Consider the following 23,106-nt stretch of genomic DNA (forward strand, 5'->3'; position numbering starts at 1 on the left):
TATATATATATATATATATATATATATATATATATATATATATATATATATATATATATATATATATAGATAGATAGATAGATAGATAGATAGATAGATAGATAGATAGATAGATAGACAGATATATGTATATTTGAAATAACATATACAACTACATGAAATAACAACTTCCTCCCCCCGCATGAGCGCAAGGTAGCGCTAGGAAAAGAGAACAAAGGCCACATTTGTTCACACTCATTCTCAAGCTGTCATGTATAATGCCCTGAAACCGCAGCTCCCTTTCCACATCGAGGCCCCAAAGAACTTTTCATGGTTTACCCCAGACGCTTCACACGCCCTGGTTCAATCCATTGGCAGCACATCGACTCCTGTATACCACATCGTTACAATTCACTCTATTCCTCGCACGCCTTTCACCCTCCTGCATGTTCAGTCCCTGATCACTCAAAATCTTTTTCATTCCATCTTTCCACCTCCAATTTGGTCTCCCACTTCTCTTTCCCTCCACCTCTGACACATATATCCTCGTGGTCAACCTTTCCTCACTCATTCTCTCCATGTGACCAAACCATTTCAAAACTCCCTCTTCTGCTTTCTTAACCACACTCTTTTCATTACCACACATCTCTCTTACCCTATTATTATTTACTAGATCAAACCACCTCACACCACATATTGTCCTCAAACATTTCATTTCCAGCACATCCACCCTCCTCCTCACAACTCTTTCTATAGCCCACGCCTCGCACGCATATAGCATTGTTAGAGCCATTATTCCTTCAATCATGCCCATTTTTGCTTTCCGAGATAATGTTCTCGACTTCCACACATTCTTCAACGCTCCCAGAACTTTCGCTCCCTCGACCACCCTATGATTCAGTTCCTCTTCCATGGTTCCATCCGCTGCCAAATCCACTCACAGATATCTAAAACACTTCACTCCCTCCAGTTTTTCTCCATTTCAACTTACCTCCCTATTCACTTCTCCCTCAACCCTACTCTACCTAATAACCTTTCTCTTATTCATATTTACTCTCAGCTTTCTTTTTTCACACACTTTACCAAACTCAGTCACCAACTTCTGCAGTGTCTCACACGATTCAGCCACCAGCGCTACATCAGCGAGGAACAACTGACTCTGCCCTGACACCTTGCCACCCTGCCACATATGAAAATCACAACCTCCTCCCCCAGGATGTGCGCGAGGTAGCGCTAAGAAAAGGCAACAAAGGTCACATTCGTTTACACTCAGTCTCTATCTCTCATGTATAATGCACCGAAACCACAGCATCCCTTTCCACAGCCAGGCCTCACAAAGCTTTCATTGGTTTACCCCAGACGCTTCACATGCCCTGGTTCAATTGACAGCACGTCGACCCCTGTATACCATATCGTTCCATTTCACTCTATTCCTTGTACGCGTTTCACCCTCCTGCATTTTCAGGCCCCGATCACTCAAAATCTTTTTCACTACATCTTTCCACCTCCAGTTTGGTCTCCCACGTCTCCTCGCTCCCTCCAGCTCTGACACATATATCCTCTTGGTCAATCTTTCCTCACTCATTCTCTCCATATGATAAACCAATTCAAAACACCGTCTTCTGCTCTCTAAACCGCAATCTCTTTATAACCACATATCTCTCTTACCATTTCATAACTTACTCGATCAAACCACTTCACACCAAAATATTGTCCTAAAACATCTCATTTCCAGAACATCCACCCTCCTCCGCACAGCTCTATCTATAGCTCACGCCTTGGAACCATATAGCATTGTCGGAACCACTATTCCTACAAACATACCTATCTTTGTTTTCCGAGATAACGTTCTCGAATTCCACTTATTTTTCAACGCTCCCAGAACTTTCGCCCCCTCCCCTACCCTATGACTCACTTCAGCTTCCATGGTCCCATAAGCTGCCAAATCCACTCCCATATATCAAAAGCACTTCACTTCCCTCAGTTTTTCTCCATTCAAACGTACATCCCAATTCACCTGTCCCTGAACACAACTTTACCTAATAGCCTTGCTCTAATTTACATTTACTCTCAGCTTTCTTCTTTCACATACTTTACCAAACTCAGTGACCAGCTTCTGCAGTTTCTCACCCGTATCAACCACCAACGCTGTATCATCAGGGAACAACAACTGACTCAATTCCCAAGCTCTCTCTTCCACAACAGACTGCATACTTGCCCCTTTCTCTAAAACCCCTCCATTCAGCTCCCTAACACCCCCATCCATAAACAAATTAAACAACCATGGAGACATCACGCATCCCTGCCGCAAACCGACATTCACTGAGAACTAATCACTTCCCTTTCTTCCTACTCGTACTTGTGCCTTACATCTTCGATAAAAACTTTTCACTTCTTCTAACAACTTCCTCCCCACACCATATATTTTTAATGCCTTCCACAGAGCATCTCTATGAACTCTATTATATGCCTTCTCCAGATCTATAAATAATATGTAAAATTTTTCTCACATGCACTCTTCAAAGCAAACACCTGATCCACACATCCTCTACCACACTGCTCTTCCCTAATCTGATGCTCTGTACATTCCTTCACCCTGTCAATCAATACTTTCCCATATAATTTCCAAGGAATACTCAACAAACTTATACCTCTGCAATTTGAGCACTCACCTCTATTCCCTTTGCCTTTGTACAATGGCACTATGCAAGCATTCCGCCAATCCTCAGGCACCACACCATGAGTCATACATACATTAAATAACCTTACCAACTAGTCAACAACACAGTCACATCCTTTTTTAATAAATTCCGCTGCAATACCATCCAAACTCGCTGCCTTGCCAGCTTTCATCTTCCGCAAAGCTTTCACTCCTTCTTCCCTTTTTACCAAAACATTTTCCCTAACTCTTTTGATTTGCACACCACCTCAGTCTCTCCTGGTACTCTGTACTTAGTCTCTCCTGGTACTTCTTCACACAACTCTCCTTCCCAAGCTCACTTAATCTCACCACTTTCTTCACTCCAACATTCACTCTTCTTTTCTAAAAACCTCTACAAATCTTCACCTTCGCCTTCACAACATAACGATCAGACATCCCTCCAGTTGCACCTCTAAGTACATTAACATCCAAAGGTCTCTGTTTCACGCGCCTATCAATTAACACGTAATCCAATAACGCTCTCTGGCAATCTCTCCTACTTGCATTCGTATACTTATGTATGTGTCTTTTTAAACCAGGTATTCCCAATCACCAGTCCTTTTTCAGCACAAAAATCTACAACCTTCTCACCATTTCCATTTACAACACAGAGCACCCCATGTACACCAATTATTCCCTGAACTGCCACATTACTCACCTTTGCATTCAAATCTCCCTTCACTATAACCCGGTCTCGTGCATCAAAACTACTAACACATTCAATCAGCTGCTCCCAAAACACTTGCCTCTCCTGATCTTTCTCCTCATGCCCAGGTGCATATGTTCCAATAATCACCCATCTCTCTCTATCCACTTTCAGTTTTACCCATATAAAGCTAGTGTTTACTTTCTTACACTCTATCACATACTCCCACAACTCCTGTTTCAGGAGAAGTGCTACTCCTTCACTTGCTCTTGTCCTCTCGCCAACCCCTGACTTTACTCACGAAAACATTCACAAGCCTCATGGAAGACTCGGTGTGGGTGTCTAAATATGTGTGGATGTAACCAAGATGAGAAACAAGGAGAGATATGTGTCTGTTTGAGGAATAGAACCTGGTTGTTTTGGCTCTGAGTGAAACGAAGCTCAAGGTTAAAAGGGAATAGTGGTTCGAGAATGTCTTGGGAGTATAGTCAGGGGTTAGTGAGAGGACAATAGAAAGTGAAGGTGTAGCACTTCTCTTGACACAGGAGGGATGGGAGTATGAGGTAGAGTGTACGAGAGTAACCTCTAGATTGATATGGGAAAAACTAAAAGTGGATAGAGAGATACTGTTGATTATTGGTGCATTTCCACCTGGGCATGAGAAAAAAGATCATAAGAGGCATGTGTTTTAGGAGCAGCTAAGTGAGTGTGTTAGTAGTTTTGATGCACGAGACCGGGTTATAGTAATGGGAGATTTGAATGCAAAGGTGAGTAATGTGGTAATTGAGGGAATAATTGGCGTCCATGGGGTGTTCAGTGTTGTAAATGGAAATGGAAAGGAGCTTGTAGATTTATCTGATGAAAAAGGACTGGTGATTGGGAATACCTGGTTTAAAAAGAGAGATATACATAAGTTTACGTATGTAAGTAAAAAAATGGCCAGAGAGTGTTATTGAAGTACGTGTTAATTGATAGGCGCGCGAAATAGTGACTTTTGGATATTAATGTGCTGAGAAGTACAACTGGAGGGATGTCTAATCATTATCTTCTGGAGGTGAAGGTTAACATTTGTAGAGGTTTTCAGAAAAGAAGAGAAAATGTAGGGGTGAAAAGAGCTGTGAGAGTAAGTGAGCTTGGGAAGGAGACTTGTGTGAGGGAGTGCCAGGAGAGACTGAGTAGAGAATAGAAAAAGGTGAGAACAAAGGACGTAAACGGAGTGGGGAAGGAATGCAGTGTATTTAGGGAAGCAGTGATGGCTTACGCAAAAGATGCTTGTGGCATGAGAATTGTGGGAGGTGGGCAGATTAGAAAGGGTGTGAGTGTTGGGATGAAGAGGTAAGACCATTAGTGAAAGAGAAGAGAGAGGCATTTGGACGATTTTTCCAGGGAAACAATGCAAATTACTGGGAGATGCATGAAAGAAAGAGGCAGGAGGTCAAGAGAAAGGTATAAGAGGTGAAAAAGAGGACAAATGAGAGTTGGAATGAAGCAGTATCAGTAAATTCTAGGGAGAATAAAAAGATGCTTTGGAAGGAGGTAAATAAAGTGCGAAAGACAAGGGAATGAATGGGAACCTCAGTGAAGGGTGCTAGTGGGGAAGTGATAACAAGCAGTGGTGATGTGAGAAGGACATGGAGTTAGTATTTTGAAGGTTTGTTGAATGTGTTTGAAGATAGAGTGGCAGATAGAGGGTATTTTGGTCGAGGTGGTGTGCAAAGTGAGAGGGTTAGGGAAAATTATTTGGTAAACAGAGAAGAGGTAGTAAAAGCTTTGCGGAAGATGAAAGCCGGCAAGGTGGCGGATTTGGATGGATTTGCAGTGTAATTTATTAAAAAAAGGGGGTGACGTTATTGTTGAGTGGTTGGTAATGTTATTAATGTATGTATGACTCATGGTGAGATGCCTGAGGATTGGCGGAATGCTTGCATAGTGCCATTGTACAAAGGCAAAGGGGATAAAAGTGAGCGCTCAAATTACAGAGGTATAAGTTTGTTGAGTATTCCTGGCAAATTACATGGGAGGGTATTGATTGAGAGGGTGAAGGAATGGACAGAGCATCAGATCGGAGAAAAGCAGTGTGGTTTCAGAAGATGTAGAAGATGTGTGGATTATGTGTTTGCTTTGAAGAATGTATGTCAGAAATACTTAGAAAAGCAAATGGATTTGTAAGCAGCATTTATGGATCTGGAGAAGGCATATGAGAGAATTGATAGAGATGCTCTGTGGAAGGTATTAAGAATACATGGAGGCAAGTTGTTAGAAGCAGTGAAAAGCTTTTATCGAGGATGTAAGGCATATGTACGTGTAGGAAGAGAGGAAAGTGATTGGTTCTCAGTGAATGTAGGTTTGCGGCAGTGGTGTTTGATGTCTCCATGATTGTCAATTTGTTTATGGATGTGGCTTTTAGAGACGTGAATGCAAGAGTTTTGAAAGGGAGGAAGTATGCAGTCTGTTATGGACGAAAGAGCTCGGGAACTGAGTCAGTTGTTGATCGCTGATTATATAGCGCTGGTGGCTGATTCGTGTGAGAAACTGCAGAAGCTGGTAACTGAGTTTGGTAAAGTGTGTGAAAGAAGAAAGCTGAGAGTAAATATGAATAAGAGCAAGGTTATTAGGTACAGTAGGGTTGAGGGACAAGTCAAGTGGAGGTATGTTTGAATGGAGAAAAACTGGAGGAAGTAAAGTGTTTTAGATATCTGGGAATGGATTGGCAGAGGATGGAACCATGGAAGCGAAAGTGAATCATAGGGTAGGGGAAGGGGCGAAAGTTCTAGGAGCATTGAAGAATGTGTGGAAGTCGAAAACATTATCTTGGAAAGCATAAATCGGTTTGTTTGAAGGAGTAGTGGTTCCAACAATGTTATATGGTTGCGAGGCGTGGGCTATAGATAGAGTTGTGCGGAGGATGGTGGATGTGCTGGAAATGAGATGTTTTAGGACAATATATGGTGTGAGGTGGTTTGATCGAGTAAGTGATAATGAGGAAATAGAGATGTGTGGTAATAAAAAGAGTGTGTTTTGTAATTGTTTGGTCTCATGGAGAGAATGACTGGTGAAAGATTGACCAAGAGGATATATATGTCAGAGGTGAAGGGAACGAGGAGAAGTGGGAAAACAAATTGGAGGTCGGAAGATGGAGGTAAAAGATTTTGAGTGATCGGGGCCTGAACATGCAGGAGGGTGATTGGCGTGCAAGGAATAGTATGAATTGGAACGGTGTGGTATACAGGGGTCAGGGTGCTGTCAATGGATCGAACCAGGGTATGTGAAGCGTGTAGGTGTGAGTGTGAACTGAGTGTGAACGAATGTGGCATTTGTTGTCTTTTCTTAGCGCTTCCTCGCGCACATGAGGGGGAAGGGGGGTCGTTATTTCATTTGTGGCAGGGTGGCGATGGAAATGAATAAAGGCAGACAGTATGAATTATGCACATGTGTGTATATTTATATGTCTGTGTGGGTATGTATATATACATATACGTTGAGAAGTATAGGTATATATATATGCGTGTGTGGACGTGTACGTATATACATGTGTCTGTGGGTGTGTTGGGCCATTCTTTCGTCTGTTTCATTGCGCTATCTCGCTAACTCGGTAGAGAGCGACAATGTAAAATGAATTATTATAAGTAAAGAAATATATATATATATATATATATATATATATATATATATATATATATATATATATATATATATATATATATATATATATATATATATATATATATATATATACATATTCCTATGAGTCCACGGGGAAAATGAAACACGAAAATTTCCCAAGTCCACTTTCGTGTAATAATCACATCATCAGGGGAGACACAAGAGAGGAATATAACAGTCAGTTGATATTCATCGAAGAGACGAAGCTAGGACGCCATTTGGTAAACATGTGATTGGACAATGATATGTTTACCAAATATATATATATATTTATATATATATATATATATATATATATATATATATATATATATATATATATATATATATATATATATATATATATATATATATATATATATATATATATATATATATATATATATAGATATATATATATATATATATATATATATATATATACCACACATCTCTCCTACCCTATTATTACTTACTCGATCAAACCACCTCACGCCACATATTGTCCTCAAACATCTCATTTCCAGCACATCCACCCTTCTCCGCACAACTCTATTTATAGCCCACTCCTCGCAACCATATAACATTGTTGGAACCACTATTCCTTCAAACATACCCAATTTTGATTCCCGAGATAATGTTCTCGACTTCCACACATTCTTCATCGCTCCCAGAACTTTCGCCCCCTCCTCCACCCTATGATTCACTTCCGCTTCCATGGTTCCATCCGCTGCCAAGTCCACTCATAGATATCCAGAACACTTCACTTCCTCCAGTTTTTCTCCATTCAATCTTACCTCCCAGTTGACTTGTCCCTATACCCTACTGTACCTAATAACCTTGTTCTGATTCACATTTACTCTCAGCTTTCTTCTTTCACACACTTTATCAAACTCGATTTTCCAGCTTCTGCAGTTTCCCACCCGAATCACCCACCGGCGTTGTATCATCAACGAACAACTGACTAAATTCCCAATCCCTATCATCCACAACAGACTGCATACTTTCCCTCTCCCCAAAACTCTTGCATTCACCTCACTAACAACCCCATCCATAGCAAATCAAACAAACATGGAGACGTCACCCACCCTTGCCGGAAACCAAAATTCACTGAGAACCAATCACTGGCACACACGCCTTACATCCTCTACCACTTCTGAAACTTCACTGCTCTTCCCTAATCTAATGCTTTGTACATGCCTTCACCCTCTTGATTAATACCCTCCCATACAATTTCCCAGGAATGCTTAACAAACTGATACCACTATAATTTGAGTACTCACCTTGATTCCCTTTATCTTTGCACAATGATACGTTGCATGCATTCCGCCCATCCTCAGGCACCTCACCGTGAGTCATACATATATTAAATATCCTTACCAACCAGTCAACAACACAGTAAGATTAAGAAGTAAGATTATTTGTGAAAGAGAAGAGAGATGCTTTTGGATGAATTTTACAAGAAAACATGACTGGGAGTTGTATAAAAGAAAGTGGCAGGAGATCAAGAGAGAGGTGCAAGAGGTGAAAAAGAGGGCAAATGAGAGTTGGGTTGAGAGAGTAGAAATAAAGTTTATGGGGAATAAAAAGATGTTTTGGAAGGAGGTAGTTATAGTCCGTAGACAAGAGAACAAGTGAGAACATCACTGAAGGGGGCTAATGGGGAGGAGATAACAATTAGTGGTGATGTGAGAAGATGAAGTGAGTATTTTGAAAGTTTGTTGAACGTGTGAGATGATGGAGTGGCAGATATAGCGTGTTTTGGACGAAGTGGTGTGCGAAGTGAGAGGGTTATGGAGAATGATTTGGTAAACAGAGAAGAGGGAGTAAAAGCTTTGCGGAATGTGAAAGCCGGCAAGGCAGCGGGTTCGGATAGTATAGCAATGGAATCTATTTAAAAAAGGGTGTAACTGTGTTTTTGACTGGTTGGTTAGGATATTTAATGTTTGTATCACTCACCGTGAGGTGCCTGAGGACTAGCGGGATGCATGCAGAGTGCCAGTGTACAAAGGCAGGGAAGATAAATATGACTGCTCAAATTACAGAAGTATAACTTTGTTGCGTATTCCTGGGAAATCATATGGGAGGATATTGGTTGAGAGGGTGAAGGCATGTACAGAGCATCAGATTGGAGAAGAGCAGTGTGGTTTCAGAAGTGGTAGAGGATGTGTGGATAAGGTGTTTGCTTTAAAGAATATATGTGAGAAATATTTAGAAAGCAAACGGATTTGTATGTAGCATTTATGGATCTGGAGAAGGCATATAATAAAGTTGATAGAGATGCTCTGTGGAAGGTATTAGAAATATATATTGTGGAAGGCAAGTTGTTGGAAGCAGTGAAAATTCTTATCGAGGATGTAAGGCGTGTGTGCGAGTGGATGTAGAGGTGATTGGTTCTCAGTGAATTTTGGTTTGCGGCAGGGGTGGGTTACGTCTCCATGGTTGTTTAATTTGTTTATGGATGGGGTTGTTAAGGAGGTGAAGGCAAGAGTTTTGGAAAGAGAGGCAAGTATGCAGTCTCTTGTGATGGAGAGATCTTGGGAGGTGAGTCAGATTTTGTTCGCTGATTATACAGCGCTGTTGGTTGATTCGATTGAGAAACTGAAGAAGCTGGTGACCGAGTTTGGTAAAGTGTGTGAAGAAGAAAGCTGAGAGTAAATGTGAATAAGAGCAAGGTTATTAGGTACAGTAGGGTTGAGGGAGACGTCAATTGGGGGTTAAGTTTGAATGGAGAAGAACTAGAAGAAATGAAGTGTTTTAGATATCTGTGGGTGGATTTGGCAGCGGATGGAAACATGGAAGCGTGAGTGAGTCACAGCTTGGGGGAGGGGTCTAAAGTTCTGGGAGCGTTGAAAAGTGTGTGAAAGGCGAAAACATTGTCTCGGAAAGCAAAGATGATTATGTCTGAAGGAACAGTGGTTCCAACAATGTTATATGGCTGCGAGGCATGGGCTTATAGATAGAGTTGTGCGGAGGAGGGTGGATTTGTTGGAAATGAGACGTTTGAAAACAATATGTGGTGTGAGGTTGTTTGATCGAGTAAGTAAGTTTGATCGAGTAAGTAATGAAAGGGTAAGAGAGATGTGTGGTAATAAAAAGAGTATTGTTCAGAGCAGAAGAGGGTGTTTTGAAATGGTTTGGTCACATGAAGAGAATGAGTGAGGAAAGATTGACAAAGAGGATATACATGTCAAAGATGGAGGGGACGAGAAGTGGGGGACCAAATTGGAGGTGGAAAGATGGAGTGAAAAAGATTTTAAGCTATCGGGGTCTGAATATGCAGTAGGGTGAAATGCGTTCAAGAAGCAGAGTGAATTGGATCGATGTGGTATACCGGGGTCGACGTTCTGTCAATGGATTGAACCAGGGCATGTGAAGCGTCTGGGATAAACCATGGAGAGTTTTGTGGTGCCTGGATGTGGAAAGGGAGCTGTGGTTTCGGTGCATTATACATTACTGTTAGAGACTGAGTGTGAACGAATGTGGCTTTTGTTGTCTTTTCCTAGCGCTACCTCGCGCGCATGCGGAGTGAGGATGGGGTTGTCATATCATGTTTGACGGGTTGGGGACAAGAATGAATAATGGCAGCAAGTATGAATTATGCATATGTGTTCATATGTATATATCTATATATGTATCTATATGTATACGTTAAAATATATGTGTATGTATATGCACGTGCACGGACCTGTTTGTATATACATGTGTATGTGGGTGGGTTGGGCCATTCTTTCGTCTGTTTCTTTGCTCTTCCCCGCTAACGCGGTACACAGCAACAAAGTATGATAAAGTGTCATATATATATATATATATATATATATATATATATATATATATATATATATATATATATATATATATATTTATTTTTATTATACTTTGTCGCTGTCTCCCGCGTTTGCGAGGTAGCGCAAGGAAACAGACGAAAGAAATGGCCCAACCCCCCATACACATGTATATACATAAGTCCACACACGCAAATATACATACCTACACAGCTTTCCATGGTTTACCCCAGACGCTTCACATACCCTGCATCAATCCACTGACAGCACGTCAACCCCGGTATACCACAACGCTCCAATTCACTCTATTCCTTGCCCTCCTTTCACCCTCCTGCATGTTCAGGCCCCGATCACACAAAATCTTTTTCACTACATCTTTCCACCTCCAATTTGGTCTCCCTCTTCTCCTTGTTCCCTCCACCTCCGACACATATATCCTCTTGGTCAATCTTTCCTCACTCATCCTCTCTATCTGCCCAAACCACTTCAAAACACCCTCTTCTGCTCTCTCAACCACGCTCTTTTTATTTCCACACATCTCTCTTACCCTTACGTTACTCACTCGATCGAACCACCTCACACCACACACTGTCCTCAAACATCTCATTTCCAGCACATCCATCCTCCTGCGCACAACTCTATCCATAGCCCACGCCTCGCACCCATACAACATTGTTGGAACCACTATTCCTTCAAACATACCCATTTTTGCTTTCCGAGATAATGTTCTCGACTTCCACACATTCTTCAAGGCCCCCAGAATTTTCGCCCCCTCCCCCACCCTATGATCCACTTCCGCTTCCATGGTTCCATCCGCTGCCAGATCCACTCCCAGATATCTAAAACACTTCACTTCCTCCAGTTTTTCTCAATTCAAACTCAACTCCCAATTGACATGACCATTAACCATACTGTACCTAATAACCTTGCTCTTATTCACATTTACTCTTAACTTTCTTCTTCCACACACTTTACCAAACTCAGTCACCAGCTTCTGCAGTTTCTCACATGAATCAGCCACCAGCGCTGTATCATCAGCGAACAACAACTGACTCACTTCCCAAGCTCTCTCATCCCCAACAGACTTCATACTTGCCCCTCTTTCCAAAACTCTTGCATTTACCTCCCTAACAACCCCATCCATAAACAAATTAAACAACCATGGAGACATCACACACCCCTGCCGTAAACCTACATTCACTGAGAACCAATCACTTTCCTCTCTTCCTACACGTACACATGCCTTACATCCTCGATAATAACTTTTCACTGCTTCTAACAACTTTCCTCCCACACCATATATTCTTAATACCTTCCACAGAGCATCTCTATCAACTCTATCATATGCCTTCTCCAGATCCATAAATGCTACATACAAATCCATTTGCTTTTCTAAGTATTTCTCACATACATTCTTCAAAGCAAACACCTGATCCACACATCCTCTACCACTTCTGAAACCACACTGCTCTTCCCCGATCTGATGCTCTGTACATGCCTTCACCCTCTCAATCAATACCTTCCCATATAATTTACCAGGAATACTCAACAAACTTATACCTCTGTAATTTGAGCACTCACTCTTATCCCCTTTGCCTTTGTACAATGGCACTATGCACGCATTCCGCCAATCCTCCGGCACCTCACCATGAGTCATACATACATTAAATAACCTTACCAACCAGTCCACAATACAGTCACCCCCTTTTTTAATAAATTCCACTGCAATACCATCCAAACCTGCTGCCTTGCCGGCTTTCATCTTCCGCAAAGCTTTCACTACCTCTTCTCTGTTTACCAAATCATTTTCCCTAACCCTCTCACTTTGCACACCACCTCGACCAAAACACCCTATATCTGCCACTCTATCATCAAACACATTCAAGAAACCTTCAAAATACTCACTCCATCTCCTTCTCACATCACTACTTGTTATCACCTCCCCATTTGCGCCCTTCACTGAAGTTCCCATTTGCTCCCTTGTCTTACGCACTTTATTTACCTCCTTCCAGAACATCTTTTTATTCTCTCTAAAATTTAATGATACTCTCTCACCCCAACTCTCATTTGCCCTTTTTTTCACCTCTTGCACCTTTCTCTTGACCTCCTGTCTCTTTCTTTTATACATCTCCCACTCAATTTCATTTTTTCCCTGCAAAAATCGTCCAAATGCCTCTCTCTTCTCTTTCACTAATAATCTTACTTCTTCATCCCACCACTCACTACCCTTTCTAATCAACCCACCTCCCACTTTTCTCATGCCACAAGCATCTTTTGCGCAATCCATCACTGATTCCCTAAATACATCCCATTCCTCCCCCACTCCCCTTACTTCCATTGTTCTCACCTTTTTCCATTCTGTACTCAGTCTCTCCTGGTACTTCCTCACACAGGTCTCCTTCCCAAGCTCACTTACTCTCACCACCCTCTTCACCCCAACATTCACTATTCTTTTCTGAAAACCCATACAAATCTTCACCTTAGCCTCCACAAGATAATGATCAGACATCCCTCCAGTTGCACCTCTCAGCACATTAACATCCAAAAGTCTCTCTTTCGCACGCCTGTCAATTAACACGTAATCCAATAACGCTCTCTGGCCATCTCTCCTACTTACATAAGTATACTTATGTATATCTCGCTTTTTAAACCAGTATTCCCAATCATCAGTCCTTTTTCAGCACATAAATCTACAAGCTGTTCACCATTTCCATTTACAACACTGAACACCCCATGTATACCAATTATTCCCTCAACTGCCACATTACTCACCTTTGCATTCAAATCACCCATCACTATAACCCGGTCTCGTGCATCAAAACCACTAACCCACTCATTCAGCTGCTCCCAAAACACTTGCCTCTCATGATCTTTCTTCTCATGCCCAGGTGCATATGCACCAATAATCACCCACCACTCTCCATCAACTTTCAGTTTTACCCATATTAATCGAGAATTTACTTTCTTACACTCTATCACATACTCCCACAACTCCTGTTTCAGAAGTATTGCTACTCCTTCCCTTGCTCTTGTCCTCTCACTAACCCCTGACTTTACTCCCCAGACATTCCCAAACCACTCTTCACCTCTACCTTTGAGCTTCGTTTCACTCAGAGCCAAAACATCCAGGTTCCTTTCCTCAAACATACTACCTATCTCTCCTTTTTTCACATCTTGGTTACATCCACACACATTTAGGCACCCCACTCTGAGCCTTCGAGGAGGATGAGCACTCCCCGCGTGACTCCTTCTTCTGTTTCCCATTTTAGAAAGTTAATACAAGGAGGGGAGGATTTCGGGCCCCCCGCTCCCGTCCCCTCTAGTGGCTTTCTACGACACGCGAGGAATACGTGGGAAGTACTCTTTCACCCTTATCCCCAGGGATAATATACATATATATACACATACATATACACATACACACACATACCCATACATACGCACATATACACACACACACACATACATATATATACATATGAAAAATGTAAGAAACAATTTAGAAAACTGAAACTTCTAGCTTGAAATGAATGAAAAAAAAAAATGAATGTCACATAATGGTTCAACCTCTGGCTATGGAAAAAGGAAATGTATAATTTATTTACACAAACGTCAATAGCAGTTCTCATCAATTTAAGCACTGTATCAATAAGCTTCAATGTCTAAGCTACATTTTTCTCCAATTTCACTATTTTCTTGTCAAAACACCATGTATGAAAACTATCACTCCAGTAACACAACTATAAACAATTACTTCCCCTTTAAAAAAGTTCTGGGGAAGTCTGTCTCGATACACTGCGGGTCCCTCTACCACCTGACGAGGTTTGCGTTGCAATGGTTCCCGATTGACAAACGTATTAGCATATATATATATATATATATATATATATATATATATATATATATATATATATATATATATATATATATATATATATATATATATATATATATATGCATATATATATATATTTATTCATTTCTTTTTATTATTTATTTTGCTTTGTCGCTGTCTCCCGCGTTTGCGAGGTAGCGCAAGGAAACAGACGAAAGAAATGGCCCAACCCACACCCATACACATGTGTATACATACACGTCCACACACGCAAATATACATACCTATACATCTCAATGTACACATATATATATACACACACAGACACATACATATATACCCATGCACACAATTCACACTGTCTGCCTTTATTCATCCCCATCGTCAACTCGACACACATGGAATACCATCCCCCTCCCCCCTCATGTGTGCGAGGTAGCGCTAGGAAAAGACAACAAAGACCCCCTCCGTTCACTCTCAGTCTCTAGCTGTCATGCATTAATGCCCGAAACCACAGCTTCCTTTCCACATCCAGGCCCCACACAACTTTCCATGGTTTACCCCAGACGCTTCACATGCCCTGATTCAATCCACTGACAGCACGTCAACCCCGGTATACCATATCGATCCAATTCACTCTATTCCTTGCACGCCTTTCACCCTCCTGCATGCTCAGGCCCCGATCACTCAAAATCTTTTTCACTCCATCTATCCACCTCCAATTTGGTCTCCCACTTCTCCTCGTTCCCTCCACCTGCGACACATATATCCTCTTGGTCAATCTTTCCTCACTCATTCTCTCCATGTGCCCAAACCATTTCAAAACAACCTCTTCTGCTCTCTCAACCACACTCTTTTTATTTCCACACATCTCTCTTACCCTTACATTACTTACTCGATCAAACCACTTCACACCACAAATTGTCCTCAGACATCTCATTTCCAGCACATCCACCCTCCTGCGCACAACTCTATCCATAGCCCACGCCTCGCAAACATACAGCATTGTTGGAACCACTATTCTTTCAAACATAAACATTTTTTCTTTCCGAGATAATGTTCTCGACTTCCACACATTCTTCAAGGCTCCCAGGATTTTCGCCCCCTCCCCCACCCTATGACTCACTTACGCTTCCATGGTTCCATCCGCTGCCAAATCCACTCCCATATATCTAAAACACTTTATTTCCTCCAGTTTTTCTCCATTCAAACTTAACTCCCAATTGACTTGACCCTCAACCCTACTGTACCTAATAACCTTGCTCTTATTCACATTTACTCTTAACTTTCTTCTTTCATACACTTTACCAAACTCAGTCACCAGCTTCTGCAGTTTCTCACATGAATCAGCCACCAGCGCTGTATCATCAGCGAACAACAACTGACTCACTTCCCAAGCTCTCTCATCCACAACAGACTTCATACTTGAAGAGAAAGAATACTTCCCACGTATTCCCTGCGTGTCGTAGAAGGCGACTAAAAGGGGAGGGAGCGGGGGGCTGGAAATCCTCCCCTCTCAATTTTTTTTAATTTTCCAAAAGAAGGAACAGAGAAGGGGGCCAGGTGAGGATATTCCCTCAGTGGCCCAGTTCTCTGTTCTTAACGCTACCTCGCTAACGCGGGAAATGGCGAATAGTTTGAAAAAAAGAAAAAAAAATATATATATATATATATATATATATATATATATATATGGTGAGGTGCCTGAGGATTGGCGGAATGCGTGCATAGTGCCATTGTACAAAGGCAAAGGGGATAAGAGTGAGTGCTTAAATTACAGAGGTATAAGTTTGTTGAGTATTCCTGGTAAATTATATGGGAGGGTATTGATTGAGAGGGTGAAGGCATGTACAGAGCATCAGATTGGGGAAGAGCAGTGTGGTTTCAGAAGTGGTAGAGGATGTGTGGATCAGGTGTTTGCTTTGAAGAATGTATGTGAGAAATACTTAGAAAAGCAAATGGATTTGTATGTAGCATTTATGGATCTGGAGAAGGCATATGATAGAGTTGATAAAGATGCTCTGTGGAAGGTATTAAGAATATATGGTGTGGGAGGAAAATTGTTAGAAGCAGTGAAAAGTTTTTATCGAGGATGTAAGGCATGTGTACGTGTAGGAAGAGAGGAAAGTGATTGGTTCTCAGTGAATGTAGGTTTGCGGCAGGGGTGTGTGATGTCTCCATGGTTGTTTAATTTGTTTATGGATGGGGTTGTTAGGGAGGTAAATGCAAGAGTTTTGAAAAGAGGGGCAAGTATGAAGTCTGTTGGGGATGAGAGAGCTTGGGAAGTGAGTCAGTTGTTGTTCGCTGATGATACAGCGCTGGTGGCTGATTCATGTGAGAAACTGCAGAAGCTGGTGACTGAGTTTGGAAAAGTGTGTGGAAGAAGAAAGTTAAGAGTAAATGTGAATAAGAGCAAGGTTATTAGGTACAGTAGGGTTGAGGGTCAAGTCAATTGGGAGGTGAGTTTAAATGGAGAAAAACTTGAGGAAGTGAAGTGTTTTTGATATCTGGGAGTGGATCTGGCAGCGGATGGAACCATGGAAGCGGAAGTCGATCATAGGGTGGGGGAGGGGGCGAAAATCCTGGGGGCCTTGAAGAATGTGTGGAAGTCGAGAACATTATCTCGGAAAGCAAAAATGGGTATGTTTGAAGGAATAGTGGTTCCAACAATGTTGTATGGTTGCGAGGCGTGGGCTATGGATAGAGTTGTGCGCAGGAGGATGGATGCGCTGGAAATGAGATGTTTGAGGACAATATGTGGAGTGAGGTGGTTTGATCGAGTGAGTAACGTAAGGGTAAGAGAGATGTGTGGAAATAAAAAGAGCGCGGTTGAGAGAGCAGAGGAGGGTGTTTTGAAGTGGTTTGGGCACATGGAGAGAATGAGTGAGGAAAGATTGACCAAGAGGATATATGTGTCGGAGGTGGAGGGAACAAGGAGAAGAGGGAGACCAAATTGGAGGTGGAAAGATGGAGTGAAAAAGATTTTGTGTGATCGGGGCCTGAACATGCAGGAGGGTGAAAGGAGGGCAAGGAATAGAGTGAATTGGAGCGATGTGGTATACCGGGGTTGACGTGCTGTCAGTGGATTGAAGCAGGGCATGTGAAGCGTCTGGGGTAAACCATGGAAAGCTGTGTAGGTATGTATATTTGCGTGTGTGGACGTATGTATATACATGTGTATGGGGGGGGTTGGGCCATTTCTTTCGTCTGTTTCCTTGCGCTACCTCGCAAACGCGGGAGACAGCGACAAAGTATAATAAAAAAATAAAAATATAATATATATATATATATATATATATATATATATATATATATATATATATATATATATATATATGTATATATATATATATATATATATATATATATATATATATATATATATATATATATATATATATATATATATATATATATATATATATATATATATATATGTATTGTGTTTTACAACTTTGATGTATATTTCTTTTTTCATATCCCATCTCTTCACCACAAGATGTATAAATTTCTTCAAAGACATTCTTACTAAAGGATCATCATTTTTGCTATTAAATAATTATTTTTCATGACGAATGCAGGAGGCGGATTTCGCCGTCGGTCCCTTCAGTATCACTGCCAGCCGGTCTGAGGTGGTAGACTTGACCACACCTCTAGATATGAGTTACGTGTTATTCATGGCTGGTCGAGGGCGGCCTGAAGTGGACCCCTGGGGCTTCCTGCTGCCCCTCACTCCTATGGTGTGGGCGGCTATCCTGACGGCACTGCTCGTGTTGCTAGCCTCAAAGTTTCTCATACATTCATATCTCTCCCGCACCGCAATCAACAGAGTAAACTGGCAGATGAAATCATCAGACTTTATTCGCATATTACTTCAACAAGGTATGTTAGTATGTACATTTGTCCCATTCATGATCTGTTAAGAAGAATTTTCCTATGATATAATGATATAATCAATTCAGTGCTATTTACTTATTTCATGAGAGTGCTCTCAAATGCAGAGACAGAACGAATTAAGATTGTCATGTGTCCCGTGTTCAACCATTCATAAGTATCATCTAAAGCGTCTTTGAGTTTTATGGGTTCCAATTCTTCATACTCGATATATGCTGCTTTTGGCCTCTTTTTGTCTTTCAGTAAATATGTCAAAATGAAGATTTATGAAACCACATCACCTCGATGTACATATTCAATTATATATATATATATATATATATATATATATATATATATATATATATATATATATATATATATATATATATATATATATATATATATATATATATATATATATATATATATATATATATCAAACATGTGCTTGATGATAGGGTGGCAGATATAGGGTGTTTTGGTCGAGGTGGTGTGCAAAGTGAGAGGGTTAGGGAAAGTGATTTGGTAAACAGAGAAGAGGTAGTAAAAGCTTTGCGGAAGATGAAAGCCGGCAAGGGAGCAGGTTTGGATAATATTGCAGTGGAATTTATTAAAAAAAGGGAGTGACTATATCACTGACTGGTTGGTAAGGTTATCTAATGTATATATGACTCATGTTGAGGTGCCTGAGGATTGGCGGAATGCGTGCATAGTGCCATTGTACAAAGGCAAAGGGGATAAGAGTGAGTGCTCAAATTACAAAGGTATAAGTTTCTTGAGTATTTCTGGTAAATTATATGGGAGGGTATTGATTGAGAGGGTGAAGGCATGTACAGAGCATCAGATTGGGGAAGAGCAGTGTGGTTTCAGAAGTGGTAGAGGATGTGTGGATCAGGTGTTTGCTTTGAAGAATATAAGTGAGAAATACTTACCAAAGCAAATGGATTTGTATGTAGCATTTATGGATCTGGAGAAGGCATATGATCGAGTTAATAGAGTTGCTCTGTGGAAGGTATTAAGAATATATGGTGTGGGAGTCAAGTTGTTAGAAGCAGTGAAAAGTTTTTATCGAGGATGTAAGGCATGTGTACGTGTAGGAAGAGAGGAATATATATATATATATATATATATATATATATATATATATATATATATATATATATATATATATATATATATATATATATATATATATATATATATATATATATATATATATATATTTTTTTTTTTTTTTTTTTTTTTTTTATACTTTGTCGCTGTCTCCCGCGTTTGCGAGGTAGCGCAAGGAAACAGACGAAAGAAATGGCCCAACCCCCCCCCCATACACATGTACATACACACGTCCACACACGCAAATATACATACCTACACAGCTTTCCATGGTTTACCCCAGACGCTTCACATGCCTTGATTCAATCCACTGACAGCACGTCAACCCCTGTATACCACATCGCTCCAATTCACTCTATTCCTTGCCCTCCTTTCACCCTCCTGCATGTTCAGGCCCCGATCACACAAAATCTTTTTCACTCCATCTTTCCACCTCCAATTTGGTCTCCCTCTTCTCCTCGTTCCCTCCACCTCCGACACATATATCCTCTTGGTCAATCTTTCCTCACTCATTCTCTCCATGTGCCCAAACCATTTCAAAACACCCTCTTCTGCTCTCTCAACCACGCTCTTTTTATTTCCACACATCTCTCTTACCCTTACGTTACTTACTCGATCAAACCACCTCACACCACACATTTTCCTCAAACATCTCATTTCCAGCACATCCATCCTCCTGCGCACATCTCTATCCATAGCCCACGCCTCGCAACCATACAACATTGTTGGTACCACTATTCCTTCAAACATACCCATTTTTGCTTTCCGAGATAATGTTCTCGACTCCACACATTTTTCAAGGCTCCCAAAATTTTCGCCCCCTCCCCCACCCTATGATCCACTTCCGCTTCCATGGTTCCATCCGCTGACAGATCCACTCCCAGATATCTAAAACATATATACTGCATGAAGAAGTGGCAGACCAAATTGGAGTTGGAAAGATGGAGTGAAAAAGATTTTGTGTGATCGGGGCCTGAACATGCAGGAGGGTGAAAGGCGTGCAAGGAATAGAGTGAAGTGGAACGATGTGGTATACCGGGATCGACGTGCTGTCAATGGATTGGTCAGGAAATATGAAGCGTCTAGTTTAAACCATGGAAAGTTCTGTGGTGCCTAGATGTGGAAAGAGAGCTATGGTTTCAGTGCATTGTACAGAACAAGTAGAGACTTAGTGTGAACGAATGTGTCATTTGTTGTCTTTTCCTAGCGCTGCCTCTCGCATATGCGGTTGGAGGGGGTTGTCATTTCATGTGTGGCGGGGTCCCGATGGGAATGAATAAAGGCAGACAGTATGACTATGTACATGTTTATATATTTATATGTCTGTGTGTGTATATATATATGTATACGTTGAGATATGTTGGTATGTATATAGGGTGTGTGGACGTGTATGTACGTACATGTGTATGTTGGTGGGTTGGGTCATTCTTTCGTCTGTTTCCTTGCGCTACCTCTCTAACGAGGGAGACAGCGACAAAGCAAAATAAATGACAGAAAAAGATATATACATATATATTTTTTTCTCTTTTTTTTGCCGCTGTCTCCCGCGTTTGCGAGGTACCGCAAGTAAACAGACGAAAGAAATGGCCCAACCCACCCCCATACATATGTATATACATACGTCCACACACGCAAATATACATACCTACACAGCTTTCCATGGTTTACCCCAGACGCTTCACATGCCCTGATTCAATCCATTGACAGCACGTCCAACCCGGTATACCACATCGATCCAATTCACTCTATTCCTTGCCCTCCTTTCACCCTCCTGCATGTTCAAGCCCCGATCACACAAAATCTTTTTCACTCCATCTTTCCACCTCCAATTTGGTCTCCCTCTTCTCCTCGTTTCCTCCACCTCCGACACATATATCCTCTTGGTCAATCTTTCCTCACTCATTCTCTCCATGTGCCAAAACCATTTCAAAACACCCTCTTCTGCTATCTCAACCACGCTCTTTTTATTTCCACACATCTCTCTTACCCTTACGTTACTTACTCGATCAAACCACCTCACACCACACATTGTCCTCAAACATCTCATTTCCAGCACATCAACCTTCCTGCGCACAACTCTATCCATAGCCCACGCCTCGCAGCCATACAACATTGTTGGGACCACTATTCCTTCAAACATACCCGGTTTTGCTTACCGAGATAATGTTCTCGACTTCCACACATTCTTTAAGGCTCCCAAAATTTTCGCCCCCTCCCCCACCCTATGATTCACTTTAGCTTCCATGGCCCCATCCGCCGCCAAATCCACTCCCAGATATCTAAAACACTTCACTTCCTCCAGTTTTTCTCCATTCAAACTTACCTCCCAATTGACTTGACCCTCAACCCTACTGTACCTAATAACCTTGCTCTTATTCACATTTACTCTCAACTTTCTCCTTTCACACACCTTACCAAACTCAGCTACCAGCTTCTGCGGTTTCTCACATGAATCAGTCACCAGTGCTGTATCATCAGCGAACAACAACTGACTCACTTCACAAGCTCCCTCATCCACAACAGACAGCATGCTTGCCCGTCTTTCTAAAATTCTTGCATTCACCTCCCTAACAAACCCATCCATAAACAAATTTAATAACCATGGAGACATCACACACCCCTGCCGCAAACCTACATTCACTGAGAACCAATCACTTTCCTCTCTTCCTACACATACATATGCCTTACATCCTCGAATAAAAACTTTTCACTGCTTCTAACAACTTTCCTCCCACACCATATATTCTTAATACCTTCCACAGAGTATCTCTATCAACTCTATCATATGCCTTCTCCAGATCCATAAATGCTACATTCAAATCCATTTGTTTTTCTAGGTATTTCTCACATCTATTCCTCAAAGCAAACACCTGATCCACATATCCTTTACCACTTCTGAAATCACAATGCTCTTCCCCAATCTCATTCTCTGTACATGACTTCACCCTCTCATTCAATACCCTCCCATGTAATTTTCCAGGAATACTCAACAAACTTATACCTCTGTAATTTGAGCACTCACCTTTGGCCCCTTTGCCTTTGTACAATGGCACTATGCAAGCATTCCGCCAATCCTCAGGGACCTTACCATGAATGATTCATACATAAAATAACCTTACCAACCAGTCAACAATACAGTCACCACCTTTATTTCAATAAATTCTACTGCAAGACCATCCAAACCAATCTTCCGCAATGCTTTTACTACCTCTTCTCTGAATATATATATATATATATATATATATATATATATATATATATATATATATATATATATATATATATATATATATATATATATATATATAAATATTGCAGTGGAATTCATTAAAAAAGGGGGTGACTGTACTGTTGACTGGTTGGTAAGGTTATTTAATGTATGTATGACTCATGGTGAGGTGCCTGAGGATTAGCGGAATGCGTGCATAGTGCCATTGTACAAAGGCAAAGGGGATAAGAGTGAGTGCTCAAATTACAGAGGTATAAATTTGTTGAGTATTCCTGGTAAATTATATGGGAGGGTATTGAT

General features: G+C 41.1%; 1 protein-coding gene across 1 annotated transcript in view; it reads left to right on the top strand.

Moving 5' to 3' along the window:
* Positions 1–23,106, top strand: part of LOC139763323 (probable glutamate receptor) — a 239,562-nt gene that overhangs the window by 79,416 nt on the left and 137,040 nt on the right. Inside the window, exon 5 of the mRNA XM_071689344.1 lies at positions 18,170–18,470. Within this exon, the coding sequence (XP_071545445.1) occupies positions 18,170–18,470 (301 nt within the window). The remainder of the gene's footprint in view (positions 1–18,169; positions 18,471–23,106) is intronic.

The sequence above is a fragment of the Panulirus ornatus genome, chromosome 46 (genome assembly GCF_036320965.1).
Source record: "Panulirus ornatus isolate Po-2019 chromosome 46, ASM3632096v1, whole genome shotgun sequence".
In the NCBI taxonomy this organism is placed as follows: Eukaryota; Metazoa; Arthropoda; class Malacostraca; order Decapoda; family Palinuridae; genus Panulirus; species Panulirus ornatus.